This window comes from Dermacentor albipictus, chromosome 4 (genome assembly GCF_038994185.2).
Source record: "Dermacentor albipictus isolate Rhodes 1998 colony chromosome 4, USDA_Dalb.pri_finalv2, whole genome shotgun sequence".
NCBI classification, from domain to species: domain Eukaryota; kingdom Metazoa; phylum Arthropoda; class Arachnida; order Ixodida; family Ixodidae; genus Dermacentor; species Dermacentor albipictus.
In genome coordinates, this window is record NC_091824.1 from 124,221,084 (window position 1) to 124,238,889 (window position 17,806).

General features: G+C 42.9%; 1 protein-coding gene across 1 annotated transcript; it reads left to right on the forward strand.

Moving 5' to 3' along the window:
- Positions 1 to 645: 645 nt before the first annotated feature.
- Positions 646 to 12,699, forward strand: dUTPase (Deoxyuridine triphosphatase). The gene is made up of 6 exons (XM_065428851.1): positions 646 to 965; positions 2,144 to 2,280; positions 5,101 to 5,175; positions 8,014 to 8,084; positions 8,890 to 8,979; positions 12,499 to 12,699. The coding sequence occupies exons 1-5, from the start codon at positions 706 to 708 to the stop codon at positions 8,941 to 8,943; spliced, it is 597 nt and encodes a 198-aa protein (XP_065284923.1). The 5' UTR covers positions 646 to 705; the 3' UTR covers positions 8,944 to 8,979; positions 12,499 to 12,699.
- Positions 12,700 to 17,806: the final 5,107 nt, after the last annotated feature.

Below are 17,806 nucleotides of genomic sequence, written 5' to 3' on the forward strand. Positions count from 1 at the left end.
TATGAAGGAGAGATCAAAGAAGGTGAACGCCACATGGGGCAGTGCAATCGCCAGTGCAGCCAACCAGATAGACCCATTCTCTATGATAGACCTACATTGACCAACTAGGAGGTGTTGGATAGACACGTTATGCAGTGCGCTGCAGTGCGTGTGGAAACGCTGGACGCTGTCAGACCCATGCATAGAGTTTACAATGGAGGAAAACTTGACTTTAAGCAGGTGGAAAATAACCAAACGGAGGCAATATAGTGAGAAACTCTATGCTTGCTCTAAAGTCCGTAGTAGTCCCTAGATTTCAAAAAATGCGAAAAAATATCTAAGGACTTTAGCTTCCTCCAAAGAGATTCTGCAGTTTAGCTTCACGTTCGTATGCAACGCAAAAACTCAGGATACTCTATGGCAAAAAACAATGCAGAACGCTTTCTTAAAGGCACAAATGAAGTCAGTTTAATGCATGCCTACGTAAAAATACTCCAAATGGCCACTGGTGCTATAACGCTGATTTATTGTAGACGCTGATTAAATGTACGGCAATTAGCGCCATTAGCTGTGTTTTAAATTTAGTACTGAAAAAGTAGTCGACGAAACAGCGCAACCTTGAAACGTGCGCTTTTCATCACCGTATATGACCGTGGTTAGTTTCAGCTGTTAAAGCATCATCGTCATCATACCGTTAAATTGGCGGGAAAGGTTTCACGATGCTTTATGATGCTTTTTACCCGCGCTTTTGTCCAGTGCCGACTGTTCCTGACAGATTGCTGCAGTGTGGAACGCACTTTCCTATCGTACTGTAAAGGCCACAAGCTTGTGCGCGCCAGTGCTTTATTCGAGCGGTCGCTCCAGTACAGAAAAGCGCATTCCACAATGTCCGAGGAATTCCCGAAACTGAAATTTGTCCGGCTCACGGAGCACGCACGCGCGCCAACGAGGGGCTCAGCCGCTGCTGCTGGCTTCGATCTGTACAGGTGAAGGGCTCACGACTTCACCAGCTCCCATAATTGCCTCTTGTGTATTTAAAAACACGGTATACTGCATTTATGAAGCGGCGGTTCTTTTAGCAGAACGCCAGACTCGCCTGATTAGCCACTGTATTGCCTGTGATTGCACTCGCCTATTGTTTTTGGCTGATACGGTACTGATAAGCTTTAATCAACTCGCGCATGTTCGTTAGTGGCTGTCGATCACGCGTGCTGATAAATACAAGGGCTCCCTTTGCTCGGTTGTAGCCTTTTTTTGTTTTTTATCGTCCACAGCTCGCGACCGCGGCCGATATATTGGTAATGAAGGCCGCTCGGACATTCGGCGAAGGAGTTCTTGCAGTTCAGCTTCTGACTGAAAGAGTATAAACAAAAAGCGCGTTTTAATAATTTTCGCAGTGGTGCAGATTGCGTGCACCTCAAATATCAAGAGACTGACGCAAAGAAGGCTCATTCGTAAAACCGACAAATTTCTAAATCTTAATTCAAGATGAACAGCGAGCACTTCAGTAGTATTTTTGTCTTTTGAACTATCCTTGCCTGCAGCTCGTATTACTACGCTCGAACCTACCTTTCCCGAGATTTGGCAGCCAATGTTACAAGCGTATCGCGTGCACACGAAAGGAATTCGTATCCCATGGTCCCCTCTTTGCTGCAACCCGCATCTGCTTGTTTGCACGGCGCTGTTGCTATGAGCCACAGCGACGGCCTTTAAGTGTAGCTATACCACTAGGCATATTTGTTCGAAATATGACTTAAAAGTGTGCAGTAGTATCTGTTGACACAGTGTGTTTCCTTGTATGTTCATGTTAGAAGTCACAGCAAGCCCCCTTGCACCATTGGTACACTGATACATAGGAGACTGGACTGTACGAACACTTGACTGCCAGTGAACTTTACTCTGCGAGTGTGTTCACACACTGCATCTTTATTTTTTGTACCTTTTCTCCTCCCCAAGTGTAGGGTAGCCAACAGGACACGGCTTTGGCTCGCCTCCCTACCTTTCCTTTGTATCACCCTCTCTAATACATAAGGAACTGCATGTCACTACCGTTCTTACCTTGCAATTTCTTTCTTCTCTTTTAAGGTTGTAGGGAGTCATCCACTTGTAAGAAGTGCATATTAGTGTCCTATGTACTCACAAGCTCTTTACGTCCCTTTTGCAGTGCATATGATTACCAGGTGCCTGCTGGTGGCCGCTGCGTCTGCCTCACTGACATACAAGTCGCTGTCCCTGAGGGCTGCTATGGACGTGTCGCACCACGCTCGGGCCTGGCTGCCAAACATGGAATTGATGTGGGCGGTCAGTGCTGTTCTGTTTAGTGGTGCCCTCTTGTTCATGACCATGTCTGATGTATGGCAAGTTAAAAAATATGTGTAGGTTGGTTGTAGATTCAGAGCTACATTACTTTGGCAATGAGTGGAAGGTTGCTCAGCAAATATACAGCACATAGACTGCTGAATGTGCTAACAACACTGCTTTGCTCATGCCATTTTGTTCACAGAGCCCTTTACATATCATCTAATGTAAAGAGGCATTAAAAGGAAATAAGCCCATCTAGAGTTAAAGGTGGTGCCCCAAAGTGTCACTCCTTCTGAGAACAGAGCGTTTGGGGGAAAATTATGTGAGTTTAGGACAGGATTGGTGCCGCTGAGATGAAAATATGTTACTTGCTCCCATGCCCTGTAATGTCCCTATAGCCGAATTGTGGCCAACTACTGATGGTAAAAGAGCTAATTACATAACATTTCAACACTAAATGAAATGCAGTTTGGCTAATTTAATCAAATTTGCTTGCATACTTAACTCATTGTTGCTGTGTTTGGGAGCGCTGTTTGCTGGAGAAGGGCATGCTTTCTGTATAGGGCTTCAGTTATCAGAACAGGCAGTAGGGCACAACAGAGTATGGTTGCCATTGCACCTTAAGATTGATTCCAAGGAAGGGCTAATTGTGAGCGGTTTGAACTGTGAAAATAATGGGTAGTTCCCTTCACTTGTGATTTTCTCGGTGACTATCTCATGGCATAAAACGAATGTTGCAAGGCTCCAGAAGCATAACCTAACAACCCACTGATTCACAGGATGTCTGTCATCAGGAAAAACCTGGAATTCTCAGGGAATATGTAAGTTCTTGAAAATTCAGGGGGAAAAAAGGGAATTTTCAGCTCGGTTTGTTTGAATCAAGGAAATTGGTACCTACAGTTGCTGTGGCGTGGCAGAAGAGAGTGATGGTTTCAACCGAATAGCATACTTAATCTGCAGATATGATGTCTGCTGGTTTTGTGTGTGTGAGCCTGGTTGAGTGGTTGGAACATGCATTAAACTCATAATTCATTCAGATCTGATTCCAGCTGAGTGATAGCTTACTGGTAGCACATAGTTCAAAATTATGGGCTGGCAGTAATTTGGCAAGCTTTAAACCACCATTTTTTATTGAATTTGAACTGCCAGTATCGTAAGACTTTCAGGGAATCTTCATAAAAATATTCGGGAAGAACCTGGAAAAGGCAGGGAATTCGAAAATGCCAACGTAGTAGACACCCTGGATTCAGCATTCACCCTTTGAAGGGGTCGTGAAACATTTTTTGACCATAATAAGAAAACGTTGCTGATCTGTTATAAAGGCTGCTGTGAACATGTGAGCCAAATGTTACTGCACTACATAACAGGGGATTGACAATCTACTGTCAAACACAGTGAAAAATCACTTGCTCTCGCTTCTGCAGTGGTATCGTCATGCAGCGTCATCGAAGGCAGGTGGCCTACCAACGCTACTGGCAGATTTTGTGACGCGAGAGCATTCTCAGTAATACATAACTGTTAATTTTGAGTTAAATAAATGAAAAATATGTATGTCTGCGATCTCAGAAAGGCAGGAAAATTTTTGTATCTTGTACTGCCCATTGTTGTGTAGCCTCCAAGATAGCTGCGGCATGTTGTGTAGCGTAGCCCACCGTGGCCGCCATGGAGCTTGTGACGAGCTCTTTTGCGGCCGTGACACTAAATTTTTGGCAAGTGCTTTGTCCTCTTAGCTTCTCCACTATGTAGCTTCCAGCGCACTAGCGGAGATTAATGGAGAGAGAAAGCCAGGTATCGGAGATTTTTCGCGGCATAAGATTCGTGAGGCAATATCCTTTGATAGTGAGACCATTTTGTGATTAGTTGGAAAAGTATTTCAGAGCCCCTTTAATGTGCTCAGCACCCATGATATTCGTGGTGCTTATTTTAGTGGCATAAGATTATGCAGTATATAAGACACTCACTGGAGAAACAAATGGCACAAGGCGAAAACTACATCTGTAGAAAGCTTGTAGAAAGCACTCCAGCCTAAATCAACTGCACACTAACAATTTTCTGTATTTGTTTGCCTACATGCTCGGAACAAGAATTCAAGTTCTGTGATGTGCTATTCCATATGTTGGAAGAGGCAGTGTGGTGTGTGGGGTGAGTTTTGTACTGGAGGAATGGATATTGCCGAAAATATATTGTCTGTGAAATTCATGGGAAACTTGAACATAAATACCTTTGTGAGCAGGGGTAGGACCTCAAGTTTTCACTCCAAGGGTGCCATAATTTTAACTTGTGGAGTGGTCTTTCTTTGTCATTCAGTTTAAGTAGCACCAGGAAGAAAGTTATACAGACAAAAAACAATGAGAATAAGACATGCACACTGTATTAAAAGTTTTCACTGCGAAGATGAATGATGCTGGAGTGCCTTCATGGGTGATGTTTTCAGTTAATTACTAAAATTTGTGCTCACTATAGAAAAAAAAAAAAAAACTTGTTTCAAACTTTGTGAAAGCTTTCTTCGTAGACATGCAAGATACATTAATCATTGTAATGTTTAATTGCATTCCACTTAGCACTTAGTATATGTTATACTGTTCTCTCCGTGTTCATCCTGTGCTGCATTGTTCAAGATGCATTGCCTAAATGGCTAAAACCTGTGCTCCAGTCTAATCAAAGCTAGTAATGGTAGTTTTTGACAGGTTATTTGGAACTCAAGAAAGATGCGAGTGTTGGAGTACTTAGCTAACACACGTGTGATAAGCTACAACAGCAGTATCAGTTGAAATCCTACCAGTATTGACTCATTGACTGCATCTGTTGTCTTCGGTGCAGCTGGCGTGGTGGATGCAGACTATCGGGGCAACCTGGGCGTGATGCTCTTCAACCTTGGCAACACTGACTTCACAGGTAGGCACTTGGGGCGTTCTTTGTAAGCAGAATGGGCCTTTTCGACTTCACTTCACACCTGTATGCAAATGCTCTGGGTCACACTTTAGGGACGGATCACTTTAGTGATCATGGCATTGCTTAAACACAACTAGTATACTTAAAAGGAGGTGCTGATGTGTGGAAACACTGCCCACAAATTCCCAGACTACCTTCTCATGATGTCATAAACCTGGTCAAAGTCTATCCATGGCTAGTTGATCCTTGATAAAAAGACGTTAGATTGCATTCTTATGTAAAGAAATCTTGGCCTGGCAACTCTTGTAAATTTCTTTTGTTTTTAACATAAAGGACCTAAATATATGATAAAAATACATCTAAAGTCCATGTCACAGTGATGTCATCTGTGCTGTTGTCTGGGTACAAAATTTACGAGGGTGAATCTTTCCCTCTACTTTCTTAGCCAAATTATGACTGTAAATGTGAAGTCAACATATCCATTCCCAGTTGTAAACCTTTCTTGAACAGGGCTGGCCTTCTCTTCCGGTAGCTCCATGGCACGGCACTACTGTCAGTTGTTGGATGGCTGCTGTGCTTCACACGTCCACGGCATACGAGCAACGAAGTGTGATTCGTTTTCTATGGAGCAAGAGACAAACACCCATCGAAATCCACCGGGAAATGCTGCCCACTTATGGGGAAAGCAGTCTCGCATCGAGGAGTGTGAGGTGGTGGTGATGTGAGTTTGCAAAAGGTCGTGAAGAATTGCATGTTGGCACATCACATCGTTATATTAAAATTTTGTTATATATCAAAATTCAACCTTTTTGCAAATAAGTACAGTTGCCTGCATATTTTTCTTGCATGGAAGGGGCCCTAAAATTTCCTGGATTGGACAATCGGAATAAGCTAAATTCAATGAAAAAAACAACAACATTTTGTTGAATTTGAGAGTTAGTGATCAAAGATATGGTTTCATGCCGTGTCAACGACATCTTCACATTGGCAGTACAAGCGAAGTCTGTGAAGTTCTCGCATCCACACCACCGCCGCACTGATAGTGTTGCCCGCAGAGGGACGATGCTCGCCCTCTCATTCAGGAAGGCGCTCAGGAAGACGGCACACATCAAGCCATCATCCTTCCCTGCTGACCCTTGCACACTTTCTTTTGCACCCGCAGCATCCGGCACGTGAGGTGCAAAATTATCTTATCACATTTGAACTTTATAGACGATGAGAGTGTCTTGGCATTTTGTACTATATACGACTACTCATGCTTATCACTGTTATTGTGACGTGAGGCAGAAAGAATTGGTCACACCAAAAATACCAAGTCTGGCGCTAGCGCTTGTTCAGAAGTATGCGGTGTAGAATGTGTTGTATGAAAGTTTAATGTGCTGTGCTGGCCCCAGACTCGCCAGTTATGACCGCCAAAATCGCGTGGCGTGCGATGTGAAATTTTGTTGGTCATAACCAGCTGAATTCACCAATACTGGCGAAGACACTCCTCCGCTTTAGCGGCCGCTCTTTGTCACGTGGTGTGCTATTTGAGAGGTTCGCTCACAAGCGGTCAGATGTAATTAAACCATTTGACAATCTGTGTCCGTGACAAGTTCCATTTATTGCCTCGGTGTTGCTTCACGGTGGCAATGAAATTTTGTTATATTGAAATCTTGTATAAACACACTTTGCTATACTTGTTGAGGTTGACAATACATGTTCTTTGGACAAGAAGTTCTGAAACATTAAATACTTTGTTGTATCAAAAAGTTCGTTATATCGAGGTTTAACAATATAATTTTGCTGGCTCTTTTATTCATAAGACAAGGAACCTGCGCAGCATCTATAGTGCCACTGTGTATAGCAATCTTTTTGCACTCAAACGACCGTGCAGCAGACAATGATATGGAAAGTGACATGCGTAACATCAAGTTGAGGAATAAGTGCAGTTAGGCAGGTTGTCTAATGCATAGAGCAGATAGCCGGTGGTCTGTTAGTGTAAAAAACAAATGGGTGCCAAAATAAGGGAAAATGCAGTTGAGTAATGGTGGTAGGATCAAAATGGTGTGATGAGGTCATAAAATTTGCAGCATGAGGTATAAGTTGACTGGCACAAGATGAGTATAGCTGGAGGTTGCCGTAAGAGGCCTTTGTCCTGCAGTAAACCTCAAATAGGCTGTTGATGGCTTTCTGATGACCTTGTGGCCCACAGGGGCGGTGTTGTAACATGCAGTTTGTGTGCAAAAGTGCCATATCTTTGTATTACACTTTATCAGTGAGGGTACCTAAATAAACAAAGCCTAAGTTTACTTACAGGTCATGTAAGAGAGCCGACTAACTAATATTTTTCCTTGCAAACTGTTTGCCATGGTCAAACATCGCCACCACAGTGCGTTTCCGTGTTACTGAAGTGCAATGGCAGCTTCACGCAAGTTGGGACCAGAGTAATTTACCACAATTTAGGACAGTCCCAAAATACTATCGGGGATGATGATAATACTGGTTCACTTATATGCAGTGATTTACATTGAAAATTTTGCATTTCCTTGTGCGAGGTACGTAGAATTGAGCTGGTGCAATCCTGGCAGCAGTGAGTTATTACTGAGCCCCTTTAGTCCTTACATTAGTGCAGTTGTTCCCAAATGTAGCTGGAATCATTTGTGCCAATGTGCAAGCTCTGCAACTGATTACCGGAAGGCCCTTATTACTGTTTGCGTATTGTCAAGAAAAAGTTAGTGTAACTTCTTAATTACGATGCTGCAAGTAGAAAAGCTGAAATGTCGTTTTTTAAGACAACTTTACAAAATTATCTTTAGATGATGACATGTTTTACTTTGGCATGGTCCTCTCTCCTTGTAGTTGCCCGGGGGGATCGCATTGCACAGTTCATCTGCGAGCGCATCACATACCCTGAGCTTGTCGAGTGTAAGGTGAGTTGATCTGTATGGCTGGCTTGTGTCTTGCAACGCCTGCAAAAGCCGTGTTGTGTAAGACTGCGCAGTGACCGAGTTTACATATGGCAAATGCAAGTACTGTTGTAGAAGAGCATTTATTTGTGTAGGTTTTCTATCAGCATCTCATCAATATCTGTGATGAAACCTGTCACCAGATGTACAAATTTGTATAATTGAGCAGCATGAGGCAAAAAGGGCTGTTTTAGGCTCTTTCCCTGTAGGATACTATCCTTTCTTTGTTATTAGTGTTGCATAGCCTAGGAAAATTTGGACAGTCATGTGCCCTCTGTGTACCTACATTTATTCTTGCCATTCCTTTTATGACCACTTGAACTGTGAACATTTTAAATACAGAAGTGTTCCTTCTTTTTTGCACCACTTTAATTACAGTCCTGTTCCAACTCCCCTAAAGAATGTTCTAAATCACATCCCCCAACCTCCTGCCTTTTCTTTTCAATTTTCTTGCCAGCAGTGTGGTTCATGTCTGTTCTGCTCTGGGTGAAGAAGCTGATGAAAATGATGTTGTGCCAAACAGGCATTCTTGCTTCACACTGTGCTAACTTGAAATAGTTTAGAGCCAGAAACAGGTTGAAGTTGAGTGATATTGGCAGTTTGTTGTGTGTGATGTGTAGCTGCCAAAAGTTGTGCAGGTTTCACCAAAATGTTTTATGATGTCCAGCCACTGCCAAGGAACACTGGCTACTATTTTATTTTCTTGGTACATTTAAATACAGTGCTGCATCAGAATGTTTTATGTACCTTTTGCTACTGTTTCTTCCAGAACCTGGATGAGACGGAGCGAGGTGAAGGTGGTTTTGGCTCAACCGGCCTGTGAGGCTGATATCAAAAGCCATCGAAGCACCAAATAATGGTCCCAGTACTTTTTTTTAGTTACCCAGTGAAATCTGCATGTTGATAAGTGAAAACAAAACTGCCCTATCACCATCATGCTTTGTTCACATCGTGTTGTCAACAGACAGATGCCCATCGCTAGAGTGATGGGCATTCTGGCTGCCGATTTAACCAATTACTGTTTGCTGAAAGTGATTGATCCAGAGTACAGCTTTGGGTTTGTGTACACAAGACCATTGTCTAAAATTTTTGTTCTGGCACCTATGTATTTTTTTTGGGCTCTGTTTACCAGTCAATCCCAGCACTGCCCTGTTGAGGGCAATGAAGCTATACTACTATAGGTGCAGCCACAGCGCCTCAGAGCAAAACGACGCACACCTTTGTTGGAACAGGAAAGGGCCGCTTAGGCACATTAATTGATCGCTATCTTCCTATTTAAGCTGACCATTAACATCACTGGTAGCTTCATTATATTTCAGAGAGAAAGACAGGGAGGTCAGCTATACACACGTTTGGTTTGCTACCCTGTGCAGGGGAAAGGGAGTTAAGGGATGAAAAGAACACCAAGGGTGTGTTCATCCAGAAGTGCACATAGAAACTACTGTCATTCACCAAGCTCTGTTGACTTCAGGGACTGCAGCAGTGCATACGTCACTCTTTGAGCTTGGTACAGATATCGCCACAGTCCAAGGACGTTTGTCACCGATAATGATCTTGAGTCCAGGTTTTATAGCATGGTATGGAGATGAAGTTGATTGTCATCATGGCGGGTACAGATGCAGAGATGTTCTATAGACTCCTCACACCTACAACTGCTACATGAAAGTGCTACACCCATCCCAGTGACGAAAGTATGTGAATGCCACACCCAGCCACAAGTGACGCAATAATGATGCATTACAGCAGGAGAGGCCTTAATGTAGCTGCAGCTTAAATGAAGAATCTAGGATTTGCAGTCAACAGCTCGAAAGACTGAGGGAGGTCGGTCACCAAGCCTGGTGCTATGGGCCAACGATCTCAAGGGTGAACAGAGGTACCTGGCTTAAGGTGCCTAGGTGCTGCTGCAATTAGCACAAGCTTTCGCGAGGACACTCAAGTACTTAAATATATGTTTCTGTTCACTCATTAGAGTTGACTGTTTGTTAATTGGTAGCACTAACTATGATCATAGTGGTAAAGTGCAGAGCTAACTAAAGAACAAAAGAATACAGTTGAAGCTCGTTAATTTGACTTCGCAGAACTAGAAGAAATGTCTGAATTACCCACATCACCAGCGCTTCAAGTAGTGCAGATGCAACAAGAGGTTGACTTGACAGCCTGAAATCAGCTGTGGTTATGCATGCGTGGGCTTTGGTTGTTTTGATGAAGGCTGTATATGGTACCTAACAAAATAGAAAAGAAGACAGCTAATGCTGAAGTTAAACTGTCAGAGAACATGAAACACAAAAGGTTGTAGGCCTGAGCATGCATTTTAGAGTGCAGCTCTTAATAGCCCGTTCCTGCGGCGGTGGCGTAACCGAGCGAACAAGCACAACAGCGAAAGATGAAAGAGGAAACGCGGAGTGGCAGAGAAAAGACGCAAACTGCAAAGACTAATGAAAGCGGTCCCTTCAGTGATGTGCCTGCAGGAAAGTGGTTCCATGCAGATCTGCCCCACTGCTCAATGCGTATTCGTACCCGGTTTCAGCCGGATCACTCTCTTCATAATGTAATCTGCTCACGTCAGCTCTTGCTCGCACTTGTTTAGTTTGCTTGGTTTGGTCTCATTCACACTTGTTTCGATTGTCATGGTTTGCGGTTGTTTTGTAATCTGATTATATGTACGACACAAATTGGGTAGTATACTTTCTGGAAGCTAAGCAGCAACAGTGATTACACTGGAGCCTTCAATAAAAAGTAGTATAAAAGCCGACGTGCTTGACTTGCAGATCAGGTTTTTGACGATTGCCAACTCTGCTACATGTCTCTCTCAAATTCTTTGCCTCATCATATTGCAAAATGAAAACACGTTTGGAGCTGTGCTCAAATTTCGTATTAGGGAGTATCATAATCGTTGGTGAACTTTTAATATTTTTCTTTGCTCTTCCTTTGCACTGTTACGTGTAGACATATAGTTAGTTGTTTCTTTGGAATACATTTATATACTCTCCTGTGATGTCCTTGACCTATGTGACCATTCGTTTTCATAAATATTTGCATAGTGGCATTCTCTTCAGTAAGTCACTTTGTGTTGCACTATTATCTTGCACTCATTTAGCTGTTGAATTCTTGTTTTCTGTACTGTGTTACGATGTTGTATTACACAAGATGTAAATTGTTTTTAGCTGGTACTTGATCAAGTTATTTCACCTACTCTTTATGGAGGAAAGTGCATAGTAAGAAGGCTTGCATGGTAACAGAGAGAGAATAATATAGTGTTATTTAAAATGCTAGCTCAAGGTTTACCATATAGACTCATGTAAGGGCCACACCCCCAACTTGGCAGTGCCCCCCCCCTCCCCTTCAAAAAAGTCCAGTAGAGAAGCAGTCGTGTTCGGTGCCCCAGTGCCGCGTGCATGCATCTGCGAATTTTTGCATGCTGCATACTTCCCCGTGCCAGTGGTTGGCGTCAATTTGTTGTCGCACTACTTTCATAAGGTGACTGCGGCATCCGTCATGTTGCATCCTGCTCTGGTCTTGGTTAAAGGAACTTGTGCCCGTCAGGATAGCCCTCCGGGAATAGGGTTGGCATCATGCAGCATCCCTTCAACTTATGGTCTCAAATTACCATAGAATTTCATGCAGAAATTACTAGAGGGAGCTCTGGCACTGCAGTCGTTTGGCTACACCGTGGCCCTCATGGGCAGCACGTGGATTTTGTCTAATCTTCCTTCTCGTGGCTTGAGATGTTCCTGTGGCATTATTATATATTTGTCTTTCTCAATTTCCAAGCAATCATATGTTTCTAAACGCATAAGGCAACAAATTTCTGCTCACATGCAAAATAATTGTGAACGGTTGAGTTTACAGTGCAGTATTTTGCTGAAAATGATCCATTTGCCAAGTTGCAAAGCTGTTTGAATACAGAAGGATGAAGCTTTGGGAAATCTGTGCGAGATACCCACCGTTACGCTGGCTGAACTGCCATACTTGCAGCTCTCGTAGACTCTAGCGCCAGAGCTCGCTCTAGTAATTTTTGTAAGAAACAATTTGCAAATTACTGTTTGCATGCAACTCTGCCATCAGGCAACATTCCAAAAGAAACGTAATTTCCAGGTGATGTTTACATGTGAATATGGAAACTTAGTCTTGATGTAGGGCGAGGGGGGGAAGTTAATAGAAATAGGCTCTACACAATGCACCGACTTGTTCAGACTCTCACTTGAACAGATATATAAAGCGTTACACAGTAACCATGCGATACGCATCCCAACTTATTTCTTATGTGCTTCTCTGCGGCAGTGTTCATACTCTACCTTCAACTTGTAAATGGTATCTTGAAATGCTGACAGCAGCGTCTTTACATATTGTATACTAATGGCTTTTCAATCTTTTGCAGATACGGGTGTGTGTTGCCGGAAACTGTTACAGGGCAGCTTCACTAAGTGCTCCTGAGTGGTCTTGTTGATCTCTTATTCAGCATTTAACAATGCTTTCAGAAAAAAAAAAGTGCTTTTTCTTTTGTTGATAGAGAAGGCTTTGAAGAATGTTGCTTGTTAAGCACTATGTGACGAAATAAATTGATGTTATGTAAATTGTATTGAGCTTGACTTTGTATTGGAAGGGAAGGATTCTCGCTGTCATTTAAGAGTGGAGGGTGGCTTGCTTTTAAAGCGTTTTGTCTGTAGATACAAATTCATCGAATTTGCATGCCTTAATTTCTCGTATTTATTTATCTACTAAGTTGTGTTGCTCTTTCGTAAAATATAATTTCATGCTTTTAGTTACTGTAAACAGTACTGGAATACCAGAGTGATCTGAAATTTACAGCAACAAAGAGGAAAATCCTAGTTATAGATACCAAACTTATAAAAAAAATGGCTGTGGCTTAGGTAAGGTTAAGCCCAGGATGCGAAGCATACTAGCCTTTATTTTAAATGTTGAACCACTGTTTAGCTTGGTGAACTGCTGTTGCTTGGCTATATTTGGTTCGGCTAGACGAAGAAACAACTCATGCGTTACTCTGCTTCGCCTTGGACGCCCCGCATTGGACGCGGGGAGCGTCGAGCAACGCAGCGTTCGGCGCGGCAACGAAATGTGCGCCTGAGCAAGCGACGCACGCCTGAGCCTTAGAAACAGCTCGTTTCTAAGGCAACACCGCATTCACTAGAGGCGCTTTTGTACCGCTTTGAAGCATCGTACTCGTGGCTCAGTGGTAGCGTCTCCGTCTCACACTCCGGAGACCCTGGTTCGATTCCCACCCAGCCCATCTTGCAAGAGTTGAGCCAAAGCCACTTCTCCTCTGTCGTGACGTCACGGTGTCACGTGGTATTCAAGGCGACACCGCCGCGCCTGAGGAGCTGGGTTGAGCTCTCGTAATATGCTTCGCATAAAAAACTATTTGTCTCAGTTTGCCCCATGATGGCTACTCCTTCTGAAAAGCAAACTACAGTGATAATATTGGTCATCACAATTGCAGTTCTGAGAAGAAAAGTGCAGTTTTCTGGGAATGGCATAGCACTAACAGTGATTGCGAAATTTATCATGTCATGCTTAATTTGTCATGTTTAATGCTCTGGTTCCTCAGGTGGCGTTCTAAGGATATGTAAGGCATCATGATGGTGCCATGGTAGCTACCAGGCATCTCGCAATGCTGCTGTGACGTGCGGTGCTACTAGCTAACGTATTCCATTTAACTTGATCTTTACTGTCTGTTCCACTCAGACGAGTGTCCGCACCCAGCTGGTCAGCAGAAACGCGTGTTGTGTGTGTGTACACAGTGCTAATGCCAACAGTGGAAGGCAGAATGCTGGGCCGATTGGGCAGACCACGACAGCGGTTACACTCGGCTTTGTTTTTATTGCCCAATGGACTATGTGTCGCTCACGTCTCGGGAGACATACTAATGCCCTTATCAAACAAGTAACCAGCTATTACAAGGCTCTCGCCCGTAGCAGGTCATGTCACCTCCAACATGGCTATGCACGCACCATTGGCACAAAGACATCACAGTGGTAGTGATGGCTTGAATGCGTTTAAAGTATTTGTATAACTGCTATTACAAATAAGAAGACCGTGAGACTAAATGAAAATTCAGTATATCAAAAATCACAGAGTGCAAATTTAATTGAAAATGTATTAGTAAAATAAAAGTCTAGCCCCCAGCCCTTTTAGTAAGGATTGTTGTCCAGCTTGTACATTGACGTTAAACGTATTCAGTCCTAAAGGTATCGGTTATTTATGCAGCCTGGAACAGCCTCACTTGCCTGTGCATCCAGGCTCTTTGAGGTAAGCATAGGAACAACCAAGAAAGCTTACAAGTGGCAAATAGCTCTTGCTGTGGTGTCTTATGAACTGTCATACTCGTCATCTTAATGTTCATCTGTAAACAGTCCCACTGCAAGATGATGCTACCTCAGGCCAGGTGTCTTTGTGTCATAGGTTTTTCATTGACAAGCCACAAATTTTATTGTTAATCACAATGTCTACGTTTCAGCAAAATGAGCCAATAGCATATTTTTATTTTTGATGAAATTTACATATGTTAATTGACAACTCGAGGCACTGGGACACTGAATATGGCAAATAAGTTCTGTTAAGCTCACAAAGTGGAGGAGAGTACATGAAAGGGAAAATTTGGGCATCCACCGAATTGTTTCATGCACTTTCTTCCAACTTATGGACTTTGCAGAACTGATTTGCCATGTTCAGTGTCCCAGTGCCTCGAGTTGTCGATTAATTCACCCTCGCTCTGCAATTAGCTAGCCCTTTGGTTAGCCCAGACGGTAGAGTGATTGTTCCGGAAAGACGTTGGTCCCAGGTTAGAGTCCCGGACCAGGACGAATTTTTCTTTAACTGCAAGGCTTTCTTTCCGAGAAACCTGTATGGGTTTCCTTTGTAATTTCGTGCTACAACGCTCAGGCCGACCTCTCCACCTTTCTGCCACAAAACATCTCTATCTCTCTCATGCTACAATTCAGGTGGATGCCAGTTTTTCCCTTTCATAATTTTACGTTCTGGGAGAGAAGTTGGGTTCGACATAGCAAAAGTAATAGGGATGGCTTGATTAGTTGTTTTTGAAGACTGGCACCAGCACTTTTCGAGGGTTGCTTTACAAATTCCCCACATGCAAATTGTGTATTTCTCTTGACTGTCTCTGAAGAGAAACAAATAATACAGAAATGGATATAAACATACAATCAAAGTGCTGCACTTGCAACAAACCTACATTCCAAACGTGATGTACATGAAGTTTACTCCTGTGCCATGCTGTTAACCTGAATTTGGCCAAGTGTGGCCAAATTCAGGTTCCTTTAAGAAAAGCAATCTAAACAATATTTTAAATGTTGCACAAAACCTCAACTGTTTATAGCAAAATTGAACCTCAATGGCACTATGATAGAAAATGATCTTCAAGGAGCAGAGCTCGTCCTTTGCCATTTTTACCAGAAACATGCAGACAAACCAAGCTTGTCTATGGTGCGGGAAAGTTGAAAAAGGATCACTGTCCACTGCTGTTCTTGTATCTCAGAAGTTTGCTTTCCTTATGTCTGTCAAGTACGAATGGATCAGTGGTAATCTCAAGTGCCTGCAATGCCCTTGTGTGAGCATTGTAATGTGTCAACACATACACACCACGTTAGAAATGAATGCGTGTTGGAAGTTAGTGCTTTGTTTGTGTGTTTTTTCACTGACCTTGTCGTGTGCCCCAGTCTACAATCATAGGAAGGATTCTCCCTGTAACAGTATGGTTCTTGAGAGAGAGTGCTTCACTGTAGAATGTTGTTGGCTGTGTATACATGATCATTATCAGCCTGGTTACGCCCACTGCAGGGCAAAGGCCTCTCGCATACTTCTCCAACTACCCCTGTCATGCATTAATTGTGGCGATGTTTTCCCTGCAAACTTCTTAATTTGATGTAACCACCTAACTTTCTGCCGTCCCCTGCTACACTTCCCTTCCCTTGGAATCCAGTTCGCAACCCTTAATGACCATCGGTTATCTTCCCTCCTCATTACATGTCCTGCCCATTTCTTTTTCTTGATTTCAACTAAGATGTCATTAACTCGCGTTTGTTCCCTCACCCAATCTGTTCTTATTTCTTAACATTACACCCATCATTCTTCTTTCCATAGCTTGTTATTTAAGTAGAACCCTGTTCGTACACCTCCAGGTTTCTGCCCCGTACGAGAGTACTGGAAAGACACAGCTGTTATACCCTTTTCTCTTGAGGGATAATGTGTATACAAGACGCTGCCATTAGCAATGTCATCTGGGCATCCAAGATGTCTGCATCAGGCTGAAGCATACATTAAACGAAAGTTTTTTATTGAAGATATTGAGCAGCATACCTGAAACTTTGTTAACCTACGGGACAACTTCCCCAGTTTACTTTTTTTGAGGTATCGCACTGACTTGTGGGATGTCTAACACAGTTGTCCAAAACATGGGCCAGTAGTCCAGGTGTGGCATTTTGATGCTTGTGGTTGCAATTTTACATGAAGATTTGTAAAGGGGAGTGAGGTGCTGCGATCACAGCATCATGGGAACCGAGGGTAGTACACAGATTCTCTTGTGCCAACCATTGGCTCTTACTTCGGTTAAATTTGTACTTTCTTCGTCAAGCTTCGGCAACCAATCATGAATGAATGCAAAATGTGGGTATTGTAGGGAATACTGGACTGGCAGAAGCAGTTCTGCACAAATGTTGAAAGGAAATTGGTAACAGGACCTCCAGGACAGTAATTGCCTGGCATGACATGGTGTGCGTCACAGCATCGAAGGTACAGTGGAGGAGGACACAGTAATCCTTCTCTAATAGTTCGGTATAGTTTGCACCTTGGGGCACTCTTCCCCAAAGGCCGAGCTGCTACACCACCAGCAATTCAGCAAGGTGATGGTAAGGATATGAATGGCAAGGTGCAGGGAGAGAAAAAATAAAGGCAAGCAGCGCTGGTCAATTTGGAGCTTCCATTTTGTGGATAGGAATAGACACTAGTTAGACTGAACAAGTCGTAAGACCACATGTCTCACTGGTGACTCAGACAAAAATCTGGTCCAAATGCATTAATGTTGTGATCAAATTGCCACACGCATCAGCAGAGCAATACACATGTCGACCAGTAGAATTTGCCACGTCTAAGCAAATGGCCATGGTTTGTGTACACAATATCATTGAAAATAATGTGCTGCTGCATTTTTTAACTTTCCTGCTTGTAGTGTACTCAAAGCAGAAAAGGCAAGAAAACAAAGATGAAAGATTGTTTTGTGTGTGCACAATTTCATTCTGCTATGGCTCAAATGCATTGTCAAAAAGTATTGTTTTAGACAAATGTCTTGCATTACCTTACTTCAGGCATTTTTGTTTCATTCCAGTGCTTCACAAATATTTTCTCACAGCTTTCTCGACTAACGCACTTCTTGGGCATATGCACTATAGCTTCAAGATTGTGGCCACAATGTGGCTTGAGCCACCACACATCTACTGGATATCTTGTCTCTTTCTGCATTCTGTCATCGCCCGTGTGTACCTCTTACAACCATTTCTTTCACTCTATGTTTATCTAAAGCTGTAGTAGTTCATACTAAACAACAAAAACTGTGAGAGGCATTTGCTGTGTTCTAGACCTGGCACTGTCTGTAGGTAGACGCTGTTTAGTATTTTGATTCACACTTACCAATACAATATTTTCCAATATTTTTTGAT

What these genes read in the sequence shown, in the direction of transcription:
- dUTPase (XM_065428851.1), top strand. Translation starts at nt 706, where the DNA reads ATGATGCTTTTTACCCGCGCTTTTGTCCAGTGCCGACTGTTCCTGACA. An exon ending in ACATGGAATTGATGTGGGCG is followed by an intron (nt 2,281 to 5,100) that starts GTCAGTGCTGTT and finishes TCTTCGGTGCAG; the next exon opens with CTGGCGTGGTGGATGCAGAC. An exon ending in TGGCAACACTGACTTCACAG is followed by an intron (nt 5,176 to 8,013) that starts GTAGGCACTTGG and finishes CTCTCCTTGTAG; the next exon opens with TTGCCCGGGGGGATCGCATT.